General features: G+C 44.9%; 1 protein-coding gene across 1 annotated transcript in view; it reads right to left on the bottom strand.

Annotated features, from left to right (window-relative positions):
* Nucleotides 1–4951: 4951 nt before the first annotated feature.
* LOC147679853 (protein transport protein Sec24C-like) overlaps nucleotides 4952–25920 on the bottom strand; it is a 257445-nt gene continuing 236476 nt past the window's right edge. The window contains exons 20-22 of the mRNA XM_086943414.1: nucleotides 20259–20450; nucleotides 18507–18596; nucleotides 4952–6452 (exon numbers count right to left, since the gene is read on the bottom strand). Of these exons, the coding sequence (XP_086799540.1) occupies nucleotides 6309–6452; nucleotides 18507–18596; nucleotides 20259–20450 (426 nt within the window). The 3' untranslated portion in view covers nucleotides 4952–6308. The remainder of the gene's footprint in view (nucleotides 6453–18506; nucleotides 18597–20258; nucleotides 20451–25920) is intronic.

Here is a 25920-nt window from a genome sequence, read left to right on the forward strand (position 1 = left end):
GTAAGGTAACACACCATGTGTGACAAAGATGATAGAAAACAATGAGAGGTGAGAGGATAGACTCCTAGGCAAAAGACTTAGGGGACAGACAACAGATCAAGGTTAGAAGATAGAGACTGAGGCAGTGAGAGTGTTGAAATTGGGCCTCACCGGAGGAAGAAGTGAGCTGTGGCCTCCTTGGCAACATTTTCAGCACCTGCACTTCTTTTTTTTTTTTTTTTTACAAACTAAGCACTGGCTCCATGGCATGATCAGAGAGTAGCGGAGTGGCTGCAAGTGCCTCTATTGTCTGTGAGGAGTCCTTCGAAGGCGGTAGCCTGACGTGGCGCTCGGAGGCCAGCGACAACAGTGGTCGTGGGCGAGCCTGAGGGCAGGGCTGCAGGGGTGCGGCTCCTCTGCAAATTGAGGCCGGGGACCGAGGGCCCTGCGCCGAGTGGTTGCGGGCCTGCCTTCCCAGCTCCTGGCTCTAGTTAATTGTGGTGAGTCACGCGCTCAATCCCTGGACAACCTGAACGCATCAACCTCTGGCTCCTGGCAAGGAGTGCTGAGTTGGCGCAAGCACAGGCACATAATTAATTAAATGGCGAGCCCCGGGAGCGATATCTCTATCATGGCACTCACGTGGGGCTGTTCTGGAATAGGGACCACAGTCTCTGACATACCCTGATACCTCACAGTCCTGCACACCCTTCTCACTGGGGGAATGACCGGTCCAACAGTTAAAGTGCCCTTTTCACGCCCCAGGGACCTACACCATTTCCCTGTGCCTGCAATATCGCTGCCTGCTAACCCCTGACCTCGCTGGTTAACCCCGATCCACATGCTGAGCAGACATTTTCTCATCCTCCTCGGCTCATTATGCGCCGTGGAGACCCCAAGCAGCAGAAGCTATATTTTGAGGCCGGCAAAACCCCCAGGTAGGAAGACCGCAACGATGCTGCGCGGGGAGATGCCCCAGGCCCTGCGGACCCACCAGACTCTGAAAAGCCCCCTGTGGAGGGCAAGGCAGCCATAATGGCGGAGCTACGCGCCAGCTTCAGGGCCATAGACTCGTCTTGACACCATGCATGTCTGCCGGGAACAACATGGGGCCTGCTTTGACACTGCAGAAAAGTGCATCTCTGAAGTGGAGGATACGCAATCGGCCATGGCCAAGCACCTAGATCGCATTGAGCGCCTCTTAAAAACGACTGCATCCAAGGCAGAAAACTTGGGGGTTAGATTGCTTCGCAATAACCTCCGGAGAGCTGGAGTGGCCGACTCCATCAACACAGACCCTATGGAGGCGTACGTGGAGCGACTACTTGTGGAACACTTCGGAAGGGACAGTTCTCCACCACAGTTGGTGTTAAACTAGCCCCCAGATTGGCCTCCGGTGCCCCCCTACGCTTCATGATAGCGCAACTGCTCAACTATCGTGACCGGGATGTTGCACTGAGCAATGCCAGAGACGTGGGAGATATACAGTTCCAGGGGATGTCATTGTCGTTCTATCCGGACTTTACACCAGTAGTTCAGGAGGCTTGATGCGAATTTCAAGATATTAAACAAACTCTGATAGTAGCAAACATTTGTTATGTAATACTGTACCCAGCGCCTTCGAGTTCAAGTCGACAGTAAAACTCACATATTTGAAACACCTGCAGAAGCTGCCAACTTCTGAAAATACTACAAATCGATCACAAACACACCCCCTGGGAAATGACTCTTCACTCTTCAACACTATGTAAAAAGACAGAAGAGTGAAGTCTAAACCTACGCGAAAGTCCCCATCATGCTTATACTCCTCACCATTTAGCGATTGATGGGATGGAATATCCTTTATTGGTGTAACAATTTCTTTTTCTCCTCTTTTCAACTGCAGTTACATAGAATGTATGCATCACTGACATTAACCTAAGTGGCCTGCTCTGGGTGTTGCCCCCTCCCACCCCCTCACTCCACATCAGGAGATCTCCTAATTTGTTGATTGTGGGACATTGGGATTCACAGCATACAGGTTGGGTGGTTATCCGATGTGAGAGAGGGGTGGTGGGTTGTTCCCCCCCCCCCCATGTTTTATGGTTTGTTTGTACAATGCAGGACATTACAACAAGCACTGGCTGGCTTCCTAGCACCACACACATAGATGTTTCTATCTACACGCTATCACACCTGCTGTAGCGAGACCGACTGGGGGGACGAGGGCCCTAGAGTTGCGATGCATGACATGGAATGTAAGCGGTCTGTTGGACCCTTGCAAGGGGAGGCAGGTCTTAGCCTATCTAGCCAGGCACAAAATACATATAGCCCTGCTACAGGAAAACCACTATGCTCCACTCTCGTCGCAAGGCACCAGGCAGGGATGTCCACTCTCGCCCCTTCTATTCATCAGTGCAATGGACCCTCTGGTGCGGCATCTTCAAGAGCGCCATCTCCAGCGGAGACTCAGATTCCATGAAGGGCCCCTCCTGGCCTCTCTATATGCGGAGGCTGTTCTCTTATTTGTACGCGAGCCTGTGACCAATCTCTCTCTAATAACTCGAGAGGTCGTCCGGTATGAAGTCTTTTCTGGTCTCGTTATTAACTGGAGCTAGTCTGAGGTCTTTCCCTTCACGGATGCTACCCTCCCTTTCACGTTGGGCTTCCCCTTGCGGTGGTGCGATGACCCCCTAGATATCTCAGCATTTTAGTACACCGTACAGCATCAGAAGTCATCCGCCTCAATTGTGGCCCAGCCATAGATCCCCTTTTGACACAGACCGATCGCTGGATAACGCTCCCACTATCGTTTGCCGGTTGGATAGCTATTATTACGATGGATGTTCAGCCTCGCTTTCTCTACTTATTTTTAAATATTCCCATTCCACTCACAACAACATTTTTTGCTACTCTCCGGAGCATGTTGACACAACTAATTCGGGCTGGTGGACAGGCCCAGGTGCATTGGCAGACACTCACAATGCCCTTTGCGCATGGCAGTTTTGGAGTACCAGATTTTAACTTCTATTACCTAGTAGCACAGACGCAGTATTCCTATTTCTGGTACCACTCAGAGGTACGGCTACAGTATTTGAAACCTGAACATTCACAGGCTCACCCCTGTCCTCTCTCCACCATTCTTCTGCTTGACCTCACTTGGACACCAACGAAAATTCATACACTCCAGACCACATGTTGGACTGGGGATAGGCTTTGCAGATACCTGAAGGCTATCTCCCTATGCTCCCCACACCTGCCACTACTCAATAACCCATGGTTACTTCTGACCATCGACACTCTAACACAGCACGCAACTCACCCGATCTCGCCTCCGAGCCATGGGAGATGCATTTTGAGACGGCCAAGTGTAGTCTGTCGCGGATGTAGTAGAGGGCCATAACCTATCCATTTTAGATAAATTTCTTGTACACAAGACGCTAAACTCACTGGTTGTCGCGATACGTTCCTCGACTATGGAGCCTCAAAAATTCCCTCCCCTGTCGCAAAAATGTTATTGCCTGATAGCAGTCTCCCGACTGTATCACCTTGCCCAAACGCTCCTTCCAGTAGGGGGTGGGGCAGCACGGGTGTCTTGGGAGGGAGATTTGGGGCAACCTTTGACTGATAAGATGTGGGCATACTGCTGTGAGCAGACTTGTTATATCTCTAACAAATACAAGCACAAACCCCTTCACTTTAAATATATGTCACCCCCAAACTAATTGCTAAAATGGACCTAAATAGGCTGCCTGATTTTATTCATTTGGCATGGAACTGCCCCCGTCCTGGCGCTTTTAAGAGGCGGTTTTTGGGCATCTGGCATTGATGGTTGAATCGGGGTTGACCCCTCCCCACTGTTTGCACTACTGGGATATACCCATCCCCTAGGGGCGGGTATTAAGCGCTTTGCTGCTATTGCCCTACTGTTAGCCAAGAGATAGATTTCCTTACACTGGGGCCGACCCCCACTACCGACAGTGAAAGCCTGGATGAGAAATCTCAAGTACTGTGACACTACTAGTGATATATATGCAACGTTGCTGCCCCTTGCCTCCCGACCAAAGAACATTTGGCAGCCGCTCCGCTCCCATTTGCTACTCCACCCTGAACTGAAATGCCTTCACAGCTATGATGGATGCTTTGTTAACTAGCCAGTTATGACATATAGATCTGCTTGTATCCATTCTCGCACGAACCTGCATTGTTGCTATTTTATTTGCCATTGTCATACCAGCTGCTAATATCGAATCAGCATGTTATTTGTTATTGCAGTTACTCTTAGAAAAATGCAATAAAAACAAGTTAAAAAAAATAAACCCAGTGGGAAAATGGTGAAAAATCCCTGAAGTCCTACAGGATGTCGCATGAGGTTGGTTAAACCAGGTTTAAAAATTATTTTTGTGAGAAAAAGCCAAGAAAAACAACCACCTCAGTGATCCAAGATCCTTATGCCTGCAGCCTGAAAGATTTACTGACCTGTCTCCTCAGGTGCATGATGAGACACTGGCATAAGGGTGAACCCCTTAATGGCAGTGTGCCAGTGTTAATGCTTTAGCTGTGTCCTCTATGTGCTAGCATTATCCTAGATTCCCTTTATTTTTGCTTCTAAAAAAGAGGTTTGTGACTGATATTTCTAGTCGCTTTGGATTCAGTTACTATATTACTGCAAATTGGAGATATTTTTCAAATTGAAACAATTTAAATTTGTCTCTTTCCAGACCTTTTTTGGGGCTGTGAAGTCTATTGTTGTCAATGTATATGTCCTTTTTGACAGGATCCCTCATATGGGTGGGACAATCCAGTGCTTATGACTTTGATGAGGATTCCCCTGGAAGAGAACTAGGATTACAGGTAAAATCCCTTTCCTTCTGCTAGTTTTCTCAAACTCCAGATAAAGAAAATGTGTGCAACCTTTTCACAGAAAGCAGCCAAATGAGTATCTGTATCGGTGCTTATTAATAGCATGCATCCTATGAAAAACAGATGTGCATATGTTTCAGAGATGTTCTTTTTAATTGCACTCATAGGCACAATTTGCAAAGACCTTTTATGTCCGTGCAGCAACATATTTGCTATGTTTACAATTTATCTTGCTCAATCATTACATCGCATTTGTACAACCTAAACAAATGCGTATTCCATCATATTTATGAGTTCAGGAACAAGCTGCTCAGTGTGTCCTGGTGTCAGACGGCTTCTCACCGACTATACTTGTATGGTGCCATTGTGACTTCAACTTTTCCTTGAGTTTTGAACTGGGTAACGTTATATTGTTGATGGCATGAGAATGTTTTTCCCCCCTCACTGAGCACATGGGCGATGATGTGACAGGAAGGCTACCACTGAGATGGTTGCTGGCATGTGGCAGAGAGACTAGACAGTAAGGATGCTTTTCATGCTGCCCTCTGCGATAATGGATGAGGAAGCCTAGCCTGGAGGATCCGATCTTTGTAGGCGTAAGATAGACTTTTAGCTGTCGTTGCTGAACTTTATGCTAATTTTGGCAATCCATTAACAGGGAAACTTGCTTTGAAGGATTGTACAGATTTTAGTCTTTTTTTTTAGCAAGTCTGTTTGTGAAAGGATGCATTTTGGTGATCATTTTACAGGAAGTTTAACGGGGGGAAATTCTGTATGTCTAGATTTTGTTGATCATATTGTCCACTGGAAGTCAGACTGGGAAAACTCTAGAACAGATCATCTGTGATCAAGTGACCAGAACCACTGTTTGCAGAACTGTTGATGATCAGCAGACTTGATGGGAAGCCTAGTTTCGAATGAATTATTTGTGTCGTATCAAATGTTGAATGATTAGGAGGTAGACATTTAGATAACAGATCTGCCGTCTTTGTATTTTGTAGCAGGAAGTACATATCCCAAATGGGAGCTTCTCTGTGAGAGGAAGTCTATCTGTAGGAGTTGGCAGGAGACTGGATCCCTGTGATAAGACGTTTACCTAGAAGAAATTACAGAGCCTGATCAGCTGTTGTCTGATAATGCTACCTGAGCAGCTTCTTCTGATTGACCACCTGCAAAATGTGTTCATCCTTTGCCTTGTAAAATTGCTTTCTGAGTTGCCACCAAATATTCCTAATTGGAATGTTGTCCTGCTCAAGTGCTGCAAGGGACTCCACCTTCGTACACTGGTTGACAATGTGGACACAGGGAGACCGGGGTGCTCCTCTCCCTTGTCACAAGCTTTGTTAGGCAGAAGGCATCACAAGCAGTTGTGTATATTTAGTTTCCTAAAGTCATTAGGTTACCATTTGGCAGTAAGACTTGCTAAGTGGGATGAGCACCTAAGGAAATCCTGTAACAGAATGTTAGCCAAATATGAAGAGGTGGCGTCACTGTCGGAGCAGTTGCTGAATGCTAAGGTGAATATGGCACAGGAAGTCTTTGTAGGAGGCACCACCATTCGGGCTTTTGTCCTCTTCAAGGAACATATTGAAAAGCTTTTCCATCTCGTCTCCTGGCTTCACCACGAACAGCTGTAGGAACATTAGAAAAGGAGGTTTTTATTATAGTTAACATTTAACTCATTTAGTTGAACATGATGTTTACTAATTTGAAACAAAATAAATGTGTCCGTTTTTACAAATTGCACATTAATACTTTTTTTGGGGAGGGAAGGTGTAACCTATATTGTTAATTATACATATAATACAAAATAGTTCTAATGTTGTCTTCCATCTAAAAGGCTCTCGGTCCTAAGCCTATCTTCTCTTTTAATATATGGGATTCTACCTGTTTGTTCAGTCTTTGTTTCAAAAGGGCAGTACATTTCACAGTAGCATGAGACCACCAGTGTAATTCAGTCCAGCCATTTCCCTGCCTAATGCTGACAAATTGGTCTCTACTGTCTGTTTGATCCCTATTGCTCAACTGGATTTATGATTGTTTCCATTTCTCTTTATACCGGTTTGCTTGAGCAAGATTGATCCAGCTTGTAGACGCCATGGTATGTAGTGTTTTCAAGGTGAATATAATGTAATGCGAATTGGGAAGTCTTTGTGCTATTACAAATACTCTAATGTTGTAAGAATCAATCTTTTCGAGTTTGGTGACTGCAAGGTTGAAAACAGCCTAGATCCTCTCTGGTAGCCTCAGGATGTGTGCAGGGATTTGGTTGTACCCAAATGAATCTCTGTAGTTGATTTCGGGTTGAAGTGCACCAGGACAGTGCACAAAGAGGAAACCTTAGAATTATAGTGCATTTCACTTAACTGGCCTGACCTCTACAGCCACATCAGATAAGTCTTCACAAAGACACTCCTAATATAATTCCCATCCATTTGAATCTGCAGAGTAACTGCCATGTGAAGAGCAATGGTGTTTTCCATTGTGAAAATCCCCCAGGCATCACCTCCCCCACGTGGCTTCGTCCATAAGACTAAGGAGGGAAAGGAGTTGACTGGTATCTTTTTACAACAACACCCCTGTAGGCAGACTTCTTAAAGATGAGCCAAGTTTAATAAAATGTACGAAATATTTATAGAACTATATAATCGTAATCTTTCCCTGTCTTCTTAGGATGTTCCCGTGCAAGACCAAAACAATATTAGCGCAGAACCATTTTCTTCCAGACACTATCCAAATCATCTAAAAGTTAAAACGTGGTGGGCAGCTACCACAGTCACTATTTGACTGAGCACACCGTCCCTTTCTCTGAAACTGGGATGCATTTTAGCGCTACTACTTTGTTCGCTGTACATTACAGATCTATCAATATTTTTGAATTCTCTAGAAGGCTTGGCCCCCAAGCTAAGAGGTAAACCAATTAGTTATTTAGCATATGCCGATGATGATATTCTCATTGACACCATCAGGACTTCAATCACAATTGCAGAAGTTACAAAAAATGTATAACTAAAATGACTTAAAAGTCAACCCCAGTAAAGAAAACAAGTTACTTACCTGTAACTTTGGTTCCCCAGTATTGGTAACTTTCATAGATTAAGCTAAACAAATAGGAGAGCAAGGGTTTTTAGAGGGGCAAGTCCCGTCCCCAAATGTGTAATGAATAATCAAAGTGGACTATCCCACTGTATATGTGGAATATATTCTAATATTCTAGATCACTTGTAGCTGAGGCCATAAGGCTGGACCAGTTCGGTCTTGTTTATAAACCCCTCACACACCAACCTGGTTGGTGTCATGCTTCATCATTGGGGTCCAAGCAGGCAGCCGAGTGCCACCTGGTTGTGCTTCTACACCTGACTACATCGGAGCGGGTGTTGTGCAATAGTGTGATGTGAATGAAGGTGAAAAATTAAAAATTAAAATACACTTCTGAGATTTCTTGCCTAGTAATTTATTCTTGGCGGCCCAGAGTGTAGGTTTAAAAACTATGTGGTACAACTACAAGTAGAAAAATTATGACTACGAGTTGACTATGTGTTGGTGGTCTACATGTTTCAGTCCCTTAAAAAAATTGGGCAGGACTTTCTTCAGGGCCAAGAGGCGTGCTGTGAGTGGCAAAGGTGGTGCCACAGGTGATTATCTCCTACACACGCGCTAAGGTGTGTGGAAAAAGTGAAATAAAAAGGCGCTGCTGTTACTTACAGGCCCCGAATGTTCGCGAGAAAAATCTTCGCCGGGACGCCGAGGGACCCGATCTAGGTTCCCTGCAGAGGACACACACGTATCAAATCGATTCCGGAAGTGCCTCTCCCCCGCCCCTGAAGAACTGGGTGTTAGAACCCAGCGGCGTCAGGGATAACGCCCGATGTCTTCGGATTCCCCTGCCTCGGCAAACAGAGACACCGGACACTTCTTGATGACGTCAAAGACCAAGTTTATTGGCTGCAACCAGGAACAGAGGTCTACGAAGCACAACACGGGTGGTTCGCTAGAGACTGCACAAATTCAAGGAGCGGAGCATCGTCTTTTATGCTAAAATTCACATTCCTGGCTAGCATCAATTACATACAAACTGACTAATGGAAACATGACATTTCAAAACATATCGCATGACGACAATCCCACTTTCCGTTGTCCAGCCCACCAGAAACGATCAAGCACATTCCAATATTCCTGTTCGATCAGGCCGGACAAACCCTTCATAGAGACCTCAACCCAAATCAGTGATTAAGCCATAAAGGAAGGAACAGAAACAGATGAGAAGCAAGATAGAAGGGTGTGTGCGTGTACCATAAACTCAGCAATGTCCTGCTCTTTGATCTTTATCTGACCAGCTGCTTAACAAGGAACTGGCTCAGCGAGGTCAGCCTCGGGCAAGGGAGTCAGTTCGGCCAGGTCACGCAAAAGTCAGCTAAGGTGTACGTGTCCCAAGGACTCGTTCGGCCATAGTCATCGGCCTATGTGAGGGCAACCACACAAAATGGCTGCCGCACACAAAATGGAACCCGAGGGTTCAAACGAAATCCCTGAATACGTAGTGTTCTCATTGATCGATTACGACGAAAACACTCGTACACACCGCACTCGTGATTTGCGGTCTGCTGATACCAAAATCGTCTATATCTGACGATCTTCATTGAACGGGTTCAGAATCTACGAGCCACAGACCCTCGAACTACGGAACCACACCCCCCGAATCTCTGGAATACCATGTTATAGCGAAGATTTTTCTCGCAAACATTTGGTGCCTGTAAGTAACAGCAGCACCTTTTTATTTCACTTTTTCCACACACCTTAGCGCGTGTGTAGGTGATAATCACCTGTGGCACCACCTTTGCCACTCACAGCACGCCTCTTGGTCCTGAAAAAAGTCCCGCCAATTTTTTGAAGGGACGGAAACATGTAGACCACCAACACATAGTCAACTCGTAGTCATAATTTTTCTATTTGTAGTTGCACCACATAGTTTTTAAACCTACACTCTGGGCCGCCAAGAATAAATTACTAGGCAAGGATTCTCAGAAGTGTATTTTAATTTTTAATTTTTCACCTTCATTCACATCACACTATTGCACAACACCTGCTCCGCTGTAGTCAGGTGTAGAAGCACAACCAGGCGACACTCGGCTGCCTGGTTGGACCCCAATGATGAAGCATGACACCAACCAGGTTGGTGTGTGAGGGGTTTATAAACAAGACCGAATGGGTCCAGTCTTATGGCCTCAGCTACACGTGATCTAGAATATTAGAATATATTCCACAAATACAGTGTCCACTTTGATTATTCATTACAACTTTCATAGATTCCCATGCTTTTGTATCATTCCCCGTTGTCGGAATGGGAGACTCGGTAACAAAAATAACATAGCAGTAGATACAAAAGAGAAAGAAAAGGCTTAGGCCTCATTCCCTTTTGTAGAATATCCACCTCTTCTTGTAAAAGAGACCAAACTAACCATCAGTCAATCAGAAGAGCCTCATCCCTTAGAACCCTCCTGAAGGAACCTCAGAGCCTCAGATTTTCGTAGCCGTTGTGTAACAGTAACCACATCTGCTGAAGGCTGAGCTTTTCTCTGGGAGGAGGGTGGGTGCATTGGAATCTATGAAAGTTACCAATACTGGGGAACCAAACTTACAGGTAATTAACTTGTTTTCTTGCCCCAGTATTGGAACTTTCATAGATTCCCATGCTTTTGTATCAGAGTAGCTAGCAGTAGCAATAAAGCACATTTTGTAGCGTAAATACAAAAACATCTCAGTATGCATACTCTCATGAGAGAAGAAGTAAATACACATTAGAATAGCCATTAGTAGCAACATTAGATACAAAATGTGCAGAAATAGGAAGGAGGGATAGTAAGGAAAGCTCACGAATCAGTGGAAGAGGTTCCTCAGGACTGCCTGGCCTACAGCCGTGTCTTCCTGCGTCAAGATCTCTAAACAGTAATGCTTCCTAAAGGTGTGTACGCTGCTCCAAGTTGCAGCTCTGCAAATGTCTCTGATGTGCACTCCCGCGAAGAGAGCTGTAGATGAAGCCACATATCTTGTGGAGTGTGCCCTGATCCTGCTGTCCAGTGGTTTACCCACTGATGAATGTCAATATAGAATGGCACTGGAGATCCATCTTGCAATACTTTGCTTCGAAAGTGGAAGGCCTTAGCGCGGACCACCAAAAGCAATGAATAACTGTGAAGACTTACGAAACTCTTAGGTGCGATCCAGATAAAATTTCAAGCACCACTGCACATCCAGAGAATGGAGTGACCTCTCCGCTGGTGTTGAAGGTTGAGGAAAGAAAGAACTGAGAATCACAGATTCGTTTAAGTGAAAGTCCGAAGGCACTTTAGGTATGAACTTCGGATTAGTTCTTAAAATCATGGTATTTCTTTTGTACTGGAGAAAAGGTTCCTGAATTGTGAGAGCCTGCAATTCCCCAATGTGTTTTGCTGATGTGAGGGCAAGAAGGAGAGCCAATTTCCACGAAAGAAATGTCATGTCTGCCCGATGAATCAGTTCGAAGGGATCTTTCATGAGCTGTTAGAGGACCAACTTCAAACGCCAAGTGGGAGGCAGAGGCCTCATCGGGGGGAAGACGCGGAATAAACCCTTGAGGAACTGTTTAATTATTCTTGAAGACCAAAGAGAAGGCCCAGATGCAGAGCATCTGTAGCAAGAGATCGCTGCCAGGTGAACTTTTATGGATGAATGAGCCAATCCTGTCTTAGCCAAAGACAAGAGATAAGGTAGAAGTTGATGTGGTTGAGATGTGAAGGGGTCAACACTTTCCTTCCTGCACCAAATGCAAAATCTCTTCCATTTAAAACGATAAGTTTTATTTGTAGAAGGAGCTCTAGCTCGAGACAAAACCTCTCTCACTTCATTCGAGATGGGAAGGTTCATGAATTCTCGCTGCTCAGGAGCCATGCAGTCAGGTGTAATGAGTGTGGATCCGGATACCAAATCTGCCCGCAGGACATAGTGAGAAGGTCCGGCATTGTCCGCAAAGGAAGAGGAGGGACGAGAGACAGAAGGTGAAGTTCCGTGTACCAGAACTGTTGTGGCCATGCAGGGGCTATCAAGATCATCTTGCACAGTTCCGCTTTGATCTTCCTGAGAAGCCTGGGGATCACTGGAATGGGGTGAAAGGCATACAAAAAATGCTTTTGAACAAGCGACCGAAAGCGCATTCCCAGACGACCATGGATGGGGAAGCCTGCTTGCGTAAAACCGGCAACCTCCTCCAAGACCACCTGGTTCAGCTCCCATTCGTGACTGACGGAATATAGCCTGCTGAGTCTGTCCGCCTTTTCGTTTAGAATTCCTGGTAGATTTTCTGCCCGTAGCGTTATTCCGTGCAGAATATCCCACTCCCAAATCTTATGGGCTTCCTGAGATAACGGAAGAGATCTGGTACCCCCTTCCTTGTTTATGTAGTGCATGGCCGTGGTGTTGTCCATGCGGATGAGAACCTCCGACCCCTGCAGCCGAGGAAAAAATGTTTGAAGTTCCAGCTTGATAGCCCTGAGATCTAGGAGGTTGATGTGAAGAAGACGGTGCTGGGGCAACCAATGCCCGCTGACATGAAGATCCTGAAGCACCGCACCCCAGCCATCTAGTGACGCATCTGTTGTCACCACTTGAGGAGACGGATTACCTACGAAGGTTAGACCTTGGGAAAGGTTTTCCTGTCTTGTCCACCACAAGGCTGCTCTTTTCATTGCAAAAGTGATTGTCACCTTGTCGTCGAATGAGCCGTAAACTTGCTTCCACTGTTTGTCTAGCTGCTCTTAAAGAGGCAGCATCCGCAATCTGCAGTGAGGTATTAGAGGGATGCATGAGGAGATCACCCCCAGAAGGGATTTGTAACGGCGTACTGAAAGACACCTTATTTTTCTCAAGAGCAGTGCCATGGCTCTCAGTTTTTCCTGCCTTTCTAAGGATGGGAAAGCCTTGTTGAGATTTGAGTCCAAGATGGCCCCCAGGAAACGCGCTGTCCTGGACGGAATCAGAGATGATTTTTCCTTGTTAAGAGTAAGACCCAAATTCTGGAATAGGCTCGTACATGCGTTGACCGCTTCCCTCGCAGACTCCCTGGACGGGGCCTTCAGCAACCAATCTTCCAGGTAAGGGAAGACCTGAAAGTGATGTCTCTGCAGGAAAGCGGTCACCGGTGCCAGCACCTTGGTAAAGATTCTTGGGGCAGAGCGAATTGAAAGTGTCTCTTGGCTACTGTAAATCGTAGAAACCTCCTGTGTGCTGGGTGAATGGGTATGTGAAAATACGCATCTTCGTGATCGAGAGTGGCCATGAAATCCCCTGGATTGATGAGACGTAAGATATCCTGAAGGGAAACCATTCGAAAGGATTGGGAAATGAGATAGGTGTTTAGCTCCCTGAGGTCTAAAATAGGGCGCCATTTCTCCAGCATCTTCTTCACTAGGAAGAACCTGGAATAAAACCCTTCCCCTTTTTGAGATGAGGGAACCAGCTCCACAGCTTCCTTCTGGAGCATCTGATGAACTTTGAGCTGCAAGAGACGCAGATGTTTCGATGGAATGGCAGCAGTTGGCTTGGAAGGTGGGATTTGAGTGAATTCCAAGGTATGACCTTTTCGATTTATGCTGAGCACCCAACACCAGTTGCAGAGGTATTGCAATACCCTGCCTTCTACAGATGTTGTCCAGGAGGTGGGCACAGTAGGAAGAGCCAGAACGCCGCTATTGCCTCTTGGACGTATCATGTCCCTGGCGGTTCTGTTTCCCTCTGGTATTCGATCTTGAGACAGGCGAGGTTTGACCCTGTTTCTAATGATAGGGCTGGCGATACTGTTGTGACCCTGATCCATATGACGAGTACCGCTGCTGTTGGTATGAGCCTCTGTATGTGGTACTCCTGCCCCTGGCACCCCTGAAAGGAGCCTTCCAGTATTGAAGCGTACCAAGAGACCTAGCCGTCTCTGTATCCTTCCTAATATCTTGAAGGATATCATCTATGTGTTTCCAAACAATGCCTCTCCATCGAAAGGAAGATCCAAGATCTTATTCTGGACCTCCAGCCTGAACCAAGTCGCTCTGAGCCATCCTTGGCGAGGAAGAACTGCTGCCCCAGCTAGTGAACGAAAAGCCATTGTGGCAATGTCCATGGCACAATCGATTACCTCCGCTGATGTTTCTTCCCCTTCCTGTAGTATCTTCTTCGCGTCACCTTTCGCTTCTTGGGGAAGTTGATCTAAATAAGGTGAAAGATCACACCATAACTGGCGATCATACCTGCCCAGTATCGCCAAGGCATTAGCTGCCCGCACCAGAAGACTAGCCATTAAAGAGAATCTTTTTCCAGCGTTATCTAGCCTCCTGTCCTCTTCATCAGGGGGAGTAGTCAAAGGCGCCGAAGGGTTGCGGGACTTCCTCCGTGCCGCCTGCGAAATCACCGAGTATGGTTTTGGGTGCCCAGTCAAAGACGCCGGACCATCCTCAGGCGCCTTATATTTCTTTTCCAGCCGCAGTAGGACAGGGACCACCGTAGCCGGGTTCTTCATAGCCTTAAGACCTTCATCCGATACATGTTGTATGATAGGAATAGATCTGGTAACCTTTTTATATGGCTCTTTAAAGTCATAGAGAAAACACTCAGTGGCAACAGAAGACATAGGCAGCTGGAATCTGCTAGATGCCATCTCCATTAACTTATGAACCCCCGGATATCCACAGGAGGGGAATCCACAGAGTCTGGAAATGGTGACGCCGGGATTACATACTCATCCCATTCTAAGCCCTGATTAGGCCTGTCATCGAGATTCTGATCCTCATCCGAGAAATCATCCTGTATGTCCGGTAGTGTTGAAGGTACATGGGGAGCAGGTGTCTGAAGCTGAGAGACCACCTGAGTTGGCAATTCTGGAGAGATCATCACTGGAGTTGTAGGGGTAGCCAAGGCTTGAGTAGCGGAATAGCAGCAGGCTGAGAGCACCTTGATTTGTAATCCTGCAACATGTTATGGAGATCTTGCAAGAAAGAAGTAGGAACAGATACCATCTCTTGGCCTGTGAACCCCTGCGGTTGAGAAGAATGTTGATATGAAGACTCCTGAAGAAACTCTCACTCCGAATCTGTCTCCTGACATTTAACAAGCAGTTGGGATGCACTGTGCGCATACCCAAACGAGTCCTGATCATCATTATCAGAATCCTCATCTTCCTCTTCTTACAACAAAGCGGGAGGCAAGGAGGTAACCCTCCTTGGAGACGTCATGTCCGGAGTAATTCTTTTCAAAGAAATAGTAATTTTCTCCGTCAACAACAGTATCGTTGACGGTCCCATCGACGATGGAGCAGATAAAGGTAAACCGGATGTCGTCGACGGAAAAGCCACCGCCGACGGACGAACTGCCAACGACGAGATGGGCGTCGTTGACGCTGTCGTCAACGAGACCGTCGACACTCTCGTCGTCGTCAATGTTGCCGTCGTTGAAGCACGTTACCATCGTCGACGAAATCTTCGTCGTCGCTGTCGATGTTCCCGTCGACGCCGCTGTCGCCACCGTCGACGATCCCATCGACGCCGACGATCCCATCGACGTCGACCGTACCGACGACGAGCCCGTCGACGGCACCACTTTAACCTTGGACTTCGACACCTTTGCCGACGGAGCCTTCTACTGCGTCGTTGATGACTTGGAACTTTTGTTTGACTTCTCAGATGATAGAGAATATGGCTATTTGAAGGCTGGAGCAGTCTTCATCACAGTGGACGGTGTAGATGGTCCCTCCCTCTCCTTTACACTGTGGTGAGGAGATTTGACAGGACTTTGGGTCTCAGACTCACAGGAGGTCTTTTTTGAGGCCTTCACTGGACGCTTCACAGAAGGTGAAGGGGAAACCCTACCCCTTTTGACTGACCTTCTGGAAGATGAAGCTGAAGAGGAGTCCTCACTGTCGCTGGACACCGTGTCTTTTCTATACTTCAATTTCTGGAGCCAAGTGAGGAGCCGACCCTCACGGTCCCGGAGGGTCTTAGTAGAAAAGGTGCGGCAGATCTTGCAGTTGCAGCCATATTATCCGGGTACAGGCAATATATACAGTCCTTATGCTGGTCCTCTACATACAGCCTTTTCTTGCCACAGGTGGAACATGACTTGAAAAGGGCCTTCTTCTCTTTATCAGACATCCTGGTAGGAACAGCAAACAATCCTGAAGAAAGAACTGAAGAAAAACCTCAAAAGAGTAGAAGATTGAGCAGAGCTCAAAGGAGACTCCCTAAGCACAACGTGCGGTAGAAAATCTGAGGCTCTGAGGTTCCTTCAGGAGGGTTCTATGGGATGAGGCTCTTCTGATTGGCTGATGCTTAGTTTGGTCTCTTTTACAAAAAGAGGCGGATATGCTACAAAAGGGAATGATGTTAGGCCTTTTTCTTTCTCTTTTGTACCTACTGCTATGTTATTTTTGTTACCGAGACTCCCATTCCGACGACGGGGAATGATACAAAAGCATGGGAATCTATGAAAGTTCCAATACTAGGGCAAACAAAGGTTATGACCTTTGGGAAAGCATAGAAGCATGTTAAACAAAAAATCAACTGCATTATTCTAGAAGAAGTATCGGCATACACTTATTTGGGCTTAACAGCTGATAATAGATTAAGGTGGACAAATCATCATTCCAACTTAAAAACTAAGGTCTGGACAGTGTCACTCTCAGTTAAAAGAAATTAAGAAAATCCATGGAGGATATGCGATCTGTCAATCTCTAAAGGTGCTGGAAACGAAACTAGTTCCTACCTTATTGTACAGAGCATTAGTTCTTCCTTAAAAATGCATTAACGATTTGGATAACATTTATGTAAAAAGCTCAGTTCTTTATTGAATCTTCGTTCTTTCTTTTTTTATTGCAAACAGCTGCTGGAACTATCCTTGATATCTTTCGTCGTTCAGCAGCAATGTTAAATTACTGTTGTGACTGTGCAATAGCAAACAAATACTCATTGAGATTTTTGATTTACAATGAGGTAACAAACCATCAAGATTAGTGTACTGGGTTAAACCTGGCCTCTGTAAATAAAACAATCATGGAAAACAATCTACTGCTATCTGCAGAACTCACAAAATTGCCCTGATTGGAGCAGATGAAGTTAATTAGACACGCTCTCTGGAGTAACACAAGAGCTGTGCACTTGTTGATAGTACAGAAATATCAAAATGTTCACTTTGCAATGGAGTCGTACTCTGGAATAAAACTAAAATATTAAGCCTCAAATTTGAATCCAGGATGCAAGCTAAAATACATGAGGTTACGTTTCCTGTTGATGTCGATAGCCCAAGTTGAGGGGTCATGGAGCACTAACTGCTTACTGTCAAAGGCCCGCTCAATTATTTATGTCCTAGTTTACTAGACATACGAAAGAAATATCTAAAAAATGCATTTAATTAATTGTAGATCTGTTGAAGAGGCCAGTGCCTACTGTTTTTGTAAAAGTTGTCAATTTTTTGGGAAATTAACTATATTTTTATATTATGCTTATTGTCGTCTTAAGGAAGCATGATTGAAATGTTGCTCTTACGGAATATTTATAGATATATTTGTGATTTTGTATATATATTTAATGTATTTACTATTGTGATTAATATTTTAATATATTTTATACAGTTAAGACATTCATTCATTCACAACGTCCATTTCTTTCCAGGCCTCTCATCTGTCCATTGTGCTAGAGGTAACCAATATTGCACTAGGAAGAGTGTACAAGTGCAATTATGGTGGAATGTTGTGCTCCTGCCCAAGCTCTGTGTCTCACAAAGATAGATATTGCCTTGTTCAATCATGCCATGAGTCCTAGCTTCACATTTCCTGCACAGTTCTTTATTTGAAAGTGGAGAGAGCACCCCGGATAGGCTAGTTTCCATAATCTCTGAAGGCCCATAATCTTATCTCTCAAACAATCTTAGGCACAAAGTCCATAGGTGGATACTTCTGAAGTAATTCAGTTGGTGTCTGAGCTCAGAACCAACAGAAACACTGGCAGTTTCTGGTACAGGGTGACAATTGGACAGATGCATTGCTCCTAACTCAGGGGCAGTAGTACTGCAGGGCCAAACATGTCACTTGTACACTCTCCCTGGTGAAACAATAGTTACCTCTTGCTCAATGAACTAGTGAGAGCCCTGGAAGGGGGTGGCGTGGCCAGTCATAGTGACTGCAGGAGCTGGCCACCATGTTTTAACCTTTAGATGCTATGGATAGTGTCTGGAAGAAAACGGTTCTGCACTAATATAGTTTTGGTCTTTGAGGGAATCATCCTAATAAGATAGGCAAAGAATAAGATTAGATAGTTCTATGAATATTTCATACATTTTACGAACCTTGACCAATTTTTAAGAAGTAAGCATTCAGGGGTTTATTGTAGAACGTGGGCTTTGTTGAAAAGGGATGGGGGTTAATGTGTTTGAGATTTTTAGGTTCAAATCTTACATTGTCCATTTATGTGTACTTCCTGCACACATCCAGAAAAGGTACTTTGTCCTTGATTTACTGCCATAGGGAGGGAAAAGATTTATTTTAGAGTGACTAAAAACCATATTTGTGTAGGATACTTCTAGATTTTGCAGGAGACCAGAACAAGAGCTTACAAAACCAGATCAACCCTCCTAAAAGCTGATTTTAAACCTCAAACCCTGTGAAAAAAATTCACCTTTGCAGTGCGGGCTCCTTCCTTTTGCAGTCTCTCAACGATTCGCCTTGCTTGAGCAGAGAGTGGATTGTCCAGCACAGGCAACACACACTAGACAAAACAAAAATGAGAAATGAAACTTTTGACAGCAATTGGGTTTAAATCTTCTCACTCGAGGAGAACATGAGACAAGGTTAATCTTTTTCTTTTGATCTACCTGTGCTTAAAAACCTGAGCTACTTAGAATGTTAAACAACTTCTGACACTGATGGGAGTTAAATTGTTTGGTGACTCGTATGGTGAAGGTAAGGTGACAATTGTTGCCTTCCTGTAACGCTGTTCTCTGTGGAAAAAGGTTTCAACTTTTCTACCTGCACTATGCCATCATCCCATGTACTACTGCCACCTTCTTTTTTTTATCATCAGAATGACTAACTTAGTTCTAACCCTTTAAAAATTCCTCACAATCATATTCAAACTAACAACACCTACTTTTTCATACCAATGGTTTTCCATTACCTCCTCTTTTGCTTACAAAGCACACTGCTTCACCCACAAACCCTCCTATGCAGACTCCAGCCTTAGGCTCTATTACGACCCTGACCTGAAAGACGGTTCCCTGCGGCCTATCAGCCACCACCTCTAAACCCCCTTTTAGATCTCTTTAAGAGCCCCTGCTTTTGTCAGGCGATCCTTGAAGAAACCTCAGCCCATCCACTTAGACAGGGCGATCACTGCTCCGCAGAGCACAAGGGAAGTAGATCCTAGCTTCCTGATGACCAATCAGTAAATTCATACAGTTGTGTTCTGCCTTCGTCTATGCTCTGGACCTTTCTGGAAAACGACCTATCTGTATCCAGTCTCTCTGAAGAATTGAGCAGCTCTACACAAATCCACTGGAGTACACTGCCTGAAAAATGGCTGATGTTTGTCTCTGTAGGTTTCTAGTGCTAGCATTTCATCAAATGTATACTGTTTTTATGTTGTCTGCATGGGATCTGCTGGTCCTCTTCACCTTGTAGTATGTATGCTAGGGCCTATATTTATCGCAGTGTCACGTCACCTTTGTGCCACGCAAGGGCGATGTAACACTAAAGTTAGATCTATCAGGCCGCGCAAAGGCACCTTGCTTGGCCCTGCATGTCTTGATAAATCTGGAGTAACGCAAGGCAGCACAAACCGCTGCTGGCGTTACTCTGCCCCAGGAGGACGTTCCAGGAGTGGAGCGCGGGTGTTCCCGCGCATCCACCCATGAATTTTGCCGCATTCCCAGATTTATCACTAGCATTCTGCTGCACACATAGAAAAAGAAAAATACCTCTCAGGATTGTTGTTGGTAGCATGATGTCCCTTCCTGCACAGAAACAATCTGTTTACAATGCAGGAACCGCCTGTGTTGGCGCTAGGCAACCAAAAGTGCGCCAGAGCAAAGAAAGGACAGGAATGCGCCATATAATGTTAAATCGTGCACAATCTTGCTCTTTCACTCAGCAAGGTGGCTTGCTGCATTGCGTGAAAGTATTACAAATATGCCCCTTGAACTTTTCAAGGTTCATACATAGCACTTTGTAACATACTCAGCGTTTCCTGCCCAGATATTTTCAATACCAAATAAATACAAGTACTGCTAAATTATCCTTAAAACTGATTATTCAGTGGTTATCGGGAAAGAGATTTGCATCCTTTAAGTTCAGAATGCGAACAATGCACATTTCTGCATGAAATAAAGCGTGCCTCTGTTTTCCGTTTCATTCTTTACTGCCGAGGACTCACCGCGCCGCAGCAGACTGCCGAAAATCCAGGGACCCCGAGAAGGTTCTGAATGGCTTCAGGGTCGGCTTGTGGTCCGACCCACAAAAACAGCGCCAGCCGGTTATCCGCCAGGTATATTCCGCTGGTGGACAGTGCTCTCTCTGAACAGCGGACAGCGTTAGGCAGCACGGTTCCTCTGGGCTGTAACTGGTGCTGAAAGTTTTGAAAACCCAAGAAGAAAGAGGCATGACTTACAAAAAGACTGACAGTGTTGGTGAGTAAATTTTATTGCATTAAAAGATTTGTATCAAATTAACCAACATTGTGGAAGCACAAATTTACCTCTTGAAAATCTTTTTCGTAGCTGCTTCTGTACAAAAACATACCTAGATCACGTGGGCAGATTAATTGCCCTGTTTTTGTTTACTGTTGTTTTATTAAAATCAAGGATGTTCTTTTCATTGAGACACCAGCAGAGACAACCTCTGGCAAGGCTCTTACTATGTTGGTTATCATTTTTGGTCTGGGTGTTGACAGTGCAGCTGTCTAAAAGAGACCTATTACCAACAACATACTTAGAGTCGGTTTTGGGTCCTCCTCTTTCAACCATCGGGCTTTCTTCATGCAGCCTTTTTTACCCACTGGCTTGAGACTTTGTCAATCACGTCTTGGCCAAGCCCAGTGGAGTATCCATCGTTAGACGCAGAGGGGCAGATTTACAATAACTGGTGCATCCCTGCATATCAGCAGGGGTGCGCCAGTTATTGCGCACCAGGCCTCCGCCACCATGTGCCGTGAAGGCGGCGCATTGCTGGAGTTGCGTCGCAAGCGCGAAGCAGCTCCAGCAATGCTCTGGGGGGCCCTATTTTTACAATGCTGAGTCTATCCTTACCCCTGCTTCAAGCAGGTGCAGGGTTTTGACGCAGCATGGGCTCAAAAGTGACTGAGTGAAATCTTGTAGATTTCACTCAGCCACTTTATGGAGGCATTCCTGCGCCGGAGCGGATCCCTCAGCCCCCCCCCCTGCGCAAGAACGCCTCTTTCTAGAGCAGGGCTTTACAACGTGACGCATCTCCCAGATGCGTCACGTTGTAAATACCCCGCAGCATGGCGCATCTTTTGCGCCGCCGCTGCATTACAAAAGTGACGCAACGGCAGCGTAAAAAAGAGGCGCAAGGGGCTTGTAAATCTGCCCCTTAATGCTATTAGCTGTTTGAGTGGACAGAGGAAATTGCTATTGATGATTGTGTTTAAACAATCATTAATAGCAATTACCTCTTTCTATGCGTGCTGTAGAATGCAGCACACATAGGAGGAAAAAACGAGGAGAAATTAAAGTATTTCTCCTCGTTGCACCTACGCCTCTCCTGTGGGGAGGCGTAGAATTCTACACAGGCATCCTTGCAAAATGAAGCAAGGGTGCCTGCGCTGGTGCATGGCAGCCAATTGTGTGCCCGAAGAGGGAAAAGCAGAGGGATGCTACGACGCATCCCTGTGCTTTGAAAATGGCGCAGCCAAATGGCTGGCGGCACCACGCTGTGTCATTTTCTTGTTGATTAGGCGAGGCCCTTAAGAGTTTTCCTGTACAGCATCCACTAAAGACTGAATGGTTAAGTGGTTGGGTGCATTGAGAGTGTGACTTTGTGCTTTTGAAAGGTACTGGATTATCATACTGCCACTACTAGGTTAGGTGAGGCCTCAGCATGAGATTGATGTATTTTCCATACAGCAACACTATAACCTATTTTAGAAGTCTTCCCAAATTCCTCACACACTGTTGCCATTATTTTTATCTTGGATTAATTGCAGCTTTAGTGGACTTATGTGACTAAATTGCCGCAGCAGTATTACTTTAGGTGTCCTAGGATCATACTGTGATGGATGAAAATATTAAGACCATGCTGAGCAGGTGTTCGAAAACAAAGAAATGTCGCAAAATCCAAAAAGTTCCTTATTGAGTAAGGACAGCATAACTGCACCACTCAATGACAATGTACCACATTGGCACCAGCTTCCAAAACAACAATGCCCTTTTGTGCAGCCATCAAATGGGCACTTGAAAGATGCACAATCTACACTTGATTTATTATCTGGTATTAGAATTCATTGCTGTTTATAACAATAATTAGACTGCAGAAAACAGCAAATAAGCTCACAATATGTTGGTCTTAGTACATAGTGCTCTGCATATTTGTTTAAACACACTTCAGAAGGAACAAGAGACAAATAATGTTATGTTAACGTACAGACCGTTGTAGGTGAGCTCAAATAACTTTGAATGGAGTTAAAAAACATTCAGTGCCAGTAACTGGTTTATAGTACTCTGGTGATGAGCTTAAATTGCCAGCTATTGAAATCCAGTCACCTTTAGAAAAAGTGCAAAAGACAGCAAGTCACGTCTGTTAGCTTACAGAGTACTTCAGCTAATACCCCCAAAATAAATTACAGATGCGCCCCAAGAAAGATTGGACCCTGGGAAGTAGTCCTCTATTGATGAGTTAAAGCATTCTAAAGATGAGGTACCATAAATGTGTTTAATCTGGAGAGCTTGAAAACTGGAGATGGCCAAGAAAAGGCACCTTCATGCACAACAAAAAATCCTGGGAAGATGTTTCCTCTTTTCATGTGTGCTGTAGAATACAACACACATGAAAAGAGGAAACAACAAGGAGAAATAGTTATTTCCCCTCTTTGTGGCTCTCTTGGGGAGGCATAAGGATTTGGTGCATCCACATGTTTACATGGTTTTGTAAATCAGGGGAAGTGTCAAAATCCATGGGTGTTCTGCAGGAACACCCGCTGCAACGCCCATGAAATGCCTCCCTATGCAGAGTAAGGCAACGCAGCGATTTGCGCTGCCTTTGCCCTGCTCCATATCTATGAGGCCTTTCAAAGCCACGCAAAGTGGCTTTGCGTGACCTCATAAATATGATTTTGTGGTTTGCGCCGCTGGAGCATCTAAAAAAGTGACGCCACGGCGGCGCAAGGATCTCATAAATATGCCTCTCAGACTGAAACTCAGTTACATAATTTTCTATTATAGCCTTATCGCCCGCTGCCAAGAGCTGCGCGGGTTGTTAAAGGCCCTGAACCCGAGTTATAGGCCTAAGCCACATATGAAGGTCTTTAACAAAAGGTATAGCCCGAGGGATAAGGGCTATAAGGCTATTAGAATATTCCACCCACTAAGGGTAAAATGGTCTCAATTAAAAAGTAAGACGCATGACGATAAACATAGGAATGTTGGAGTTCGGACTTATACCAGCCATTATAAGCCCAAAGTTCTCCATTGTCTTCAATGGAGCTCTCAACAATCCAATGTTCTAATATAGCCTTATAGCCCGCCGTAGCAGGCTATACCGGCTATTAAAGGCCCGCTGAATCGTTAAAGGCCCGAGCCGAAGGACTTTAACGAGACAGCGGGACTTTAATAGCCGGTATAGCCCTGCTACGAAGGGCTTTAAGGCTATTAGAACATTCTGCCACTAGAGGGCAGAATGTTCTAACAAATTAAACAAAGGGTTCTCGAAGCTCGAGGGGATTTAAATCCTCTCGAGCTTCGAGAAGCCTTTGTAGAACATTGGAATGTTGCTCTGCGGGCCTTTACCGGGCAGTAGCAGCAGGGAGCACTCCATTGTCTGCAATGGAGCTCCCAACATTCCAATGTTCTAATATCTAGTAATATTCTCAATGGCGTCCATTTGGGATTCAGGCCATGGTGATGAACACATCTGTCCTGTTGCCTATCCTTGAAGAACTAAGAATAGTGGTCAATGCAGTTGTTAATTGAACACTTCACCTAATTGGTGTGATTTGCATCTTTCAAAGATCAATGGCCACCACTAGATGTCAGTTGTGCAGGTGGTGGTGATGGATGCAATAGAGCAGGTATCGGTGCAGGTTCCACCGCATCGGTTGGTGTTAATGCAGCTACAGGCGTGGATGCCACATAAGGTGCTGATAAAAGCACCCCTGCAAGTGGTGAGGGAGTGGCATGGATAGAAGTGAATGTTAATATGCTGTTGCATGTGCGAGTGCCAGTGTAATGGCCAGTGCAATGGCCAGTGCTGCTGGTTAGTGAGTCACCTAATGAGAGCGATAATAACTGAAGGTTCAGGTGTGTCAAATTTGCATCAGTCATAGATGCATTATTCAGTCTGTGTCTGTAAATGTTGGGCAGGCTGTTGTCAGTGTAAGGTCCGAAATTTGGTTTGAAGATCCATAGATTTGAATTTTCTAATGCTGAGGCTGAATCTTAATCTTTTGGATCTTGCCACATAAGTAAGAGTCATATTTTGGCTTTTACTAATCCTGACATGAGCATTAATCTCCTGGATCAGCCAGATATAATTCTCTAAGGCTGCAGCTGATACTAAGAAAGACCTCACTCCTATTTGTGTTTTGTAATAGGTGAGTATTTTTTGTAGTGATGTCTCTGATAAGCTCAGTGTTTGAGGCAGTTACTTTTTTGTAGGAATCTTGGTCTGTTTCTGTGTAACGCTTTGTGTTTGATTCTTAGGACTTTAAAGGTTTTGACGGTGACAGGGCAAATCATGATCTTGATATATCTCTCTCAATCATATAGGTAAGATCAGGGGTATCTGATGAGAGGAACCTAGAAGATCAATCCTCTCATCCTTATCCTTCTCCAAACCATGACTCAATTTGAGTTATCAATATAATCCTATGCTTAATACCCCTTATTTTATTACTTATCATTTTTATTGACATTCATCTGTCCTTCCTCATCTATATATTTTTGAGGTACTTGATCTCTGTACCCTCCTACAATTATATAATGTTCATTTTCAAGTACTTTCACTACCTGCAAGGAAATAATTATCTGTGTTACTACTAAATGATCATTAAAATACTCACACCACACTTATCTAGACCATGCTTCGGAAAACATCTAAAATAAAAACAAGCACAGTTTAGTAGTAAAGACTTTGGCCCCCATTAGGTTGAGGTTTTGAAAGTAAAATGTGCCTTGTAACTGAATGTCCTCCTATTGGGAATAAGAAGCCTAGATAGACGTAAATGATGAGCAAGGCTTGCCAATTCAGTTTGGGGTTTTGGGCTGACCACAGTGGCACACATAGGGATGATTTTAAGCTTGCATGAAAAGATGCAACCCGACATGATGATGATGTGAAAATGTTTCAGTTGAGGAGCTGGACAAACAACTTTTGGAAAACAATAATCAAATTTTTGCAACCATAAATGGCCTACAGCACAAATGTGTCCTGAAACTGGCTACGTGTCAAAAACATTTTTCACTGCTGGTTGCAACATATGTTTCGATTAGCAGAGGGAAAGTCATGTATGTTTACGAATAGCAATGAACTATGGGATATTTGTATTAACATGCCTAGAGATATCTTGCTAGATATCTGTGGTCTTTCAACGCTGTTCGTCATTAACATCTTTGTTCTTTAGTGGTTTTCGCATTCTACCCGGACAATCGATCCCAACTTATCTAAATTAAAACGTCTGTGGATGCCTTAGTGGTACTTGTAAGGTCAACTCTTTGAAGACCTAACCTGTGCTACTCAGGAGCAACAACCGACAGGAATTTGTGCAGACAGTGCACTCAGCAGTGAACCCTGGTGGCTTCACCCTACAGCTGGTCAAGTTTGCTAAAACCCTAGCATTCAACATGAACACCACCATTGCTGTTGGA

Source organism: Lissotriton vulgaris, chromosome 11, assembly GCF_964263255.1.
Source record: "Lissotriton vulgaris chromosome 11, aLisVul1.2, whole genome shotgun sequence".
Classification (NCBI taxonomy): domain Eukaryota; kingdom Metazoa; phylum Chordata; class Amphibia; order Caudata; family Salamandridae; genus Lissotriton; species Lissotriton vulgaris.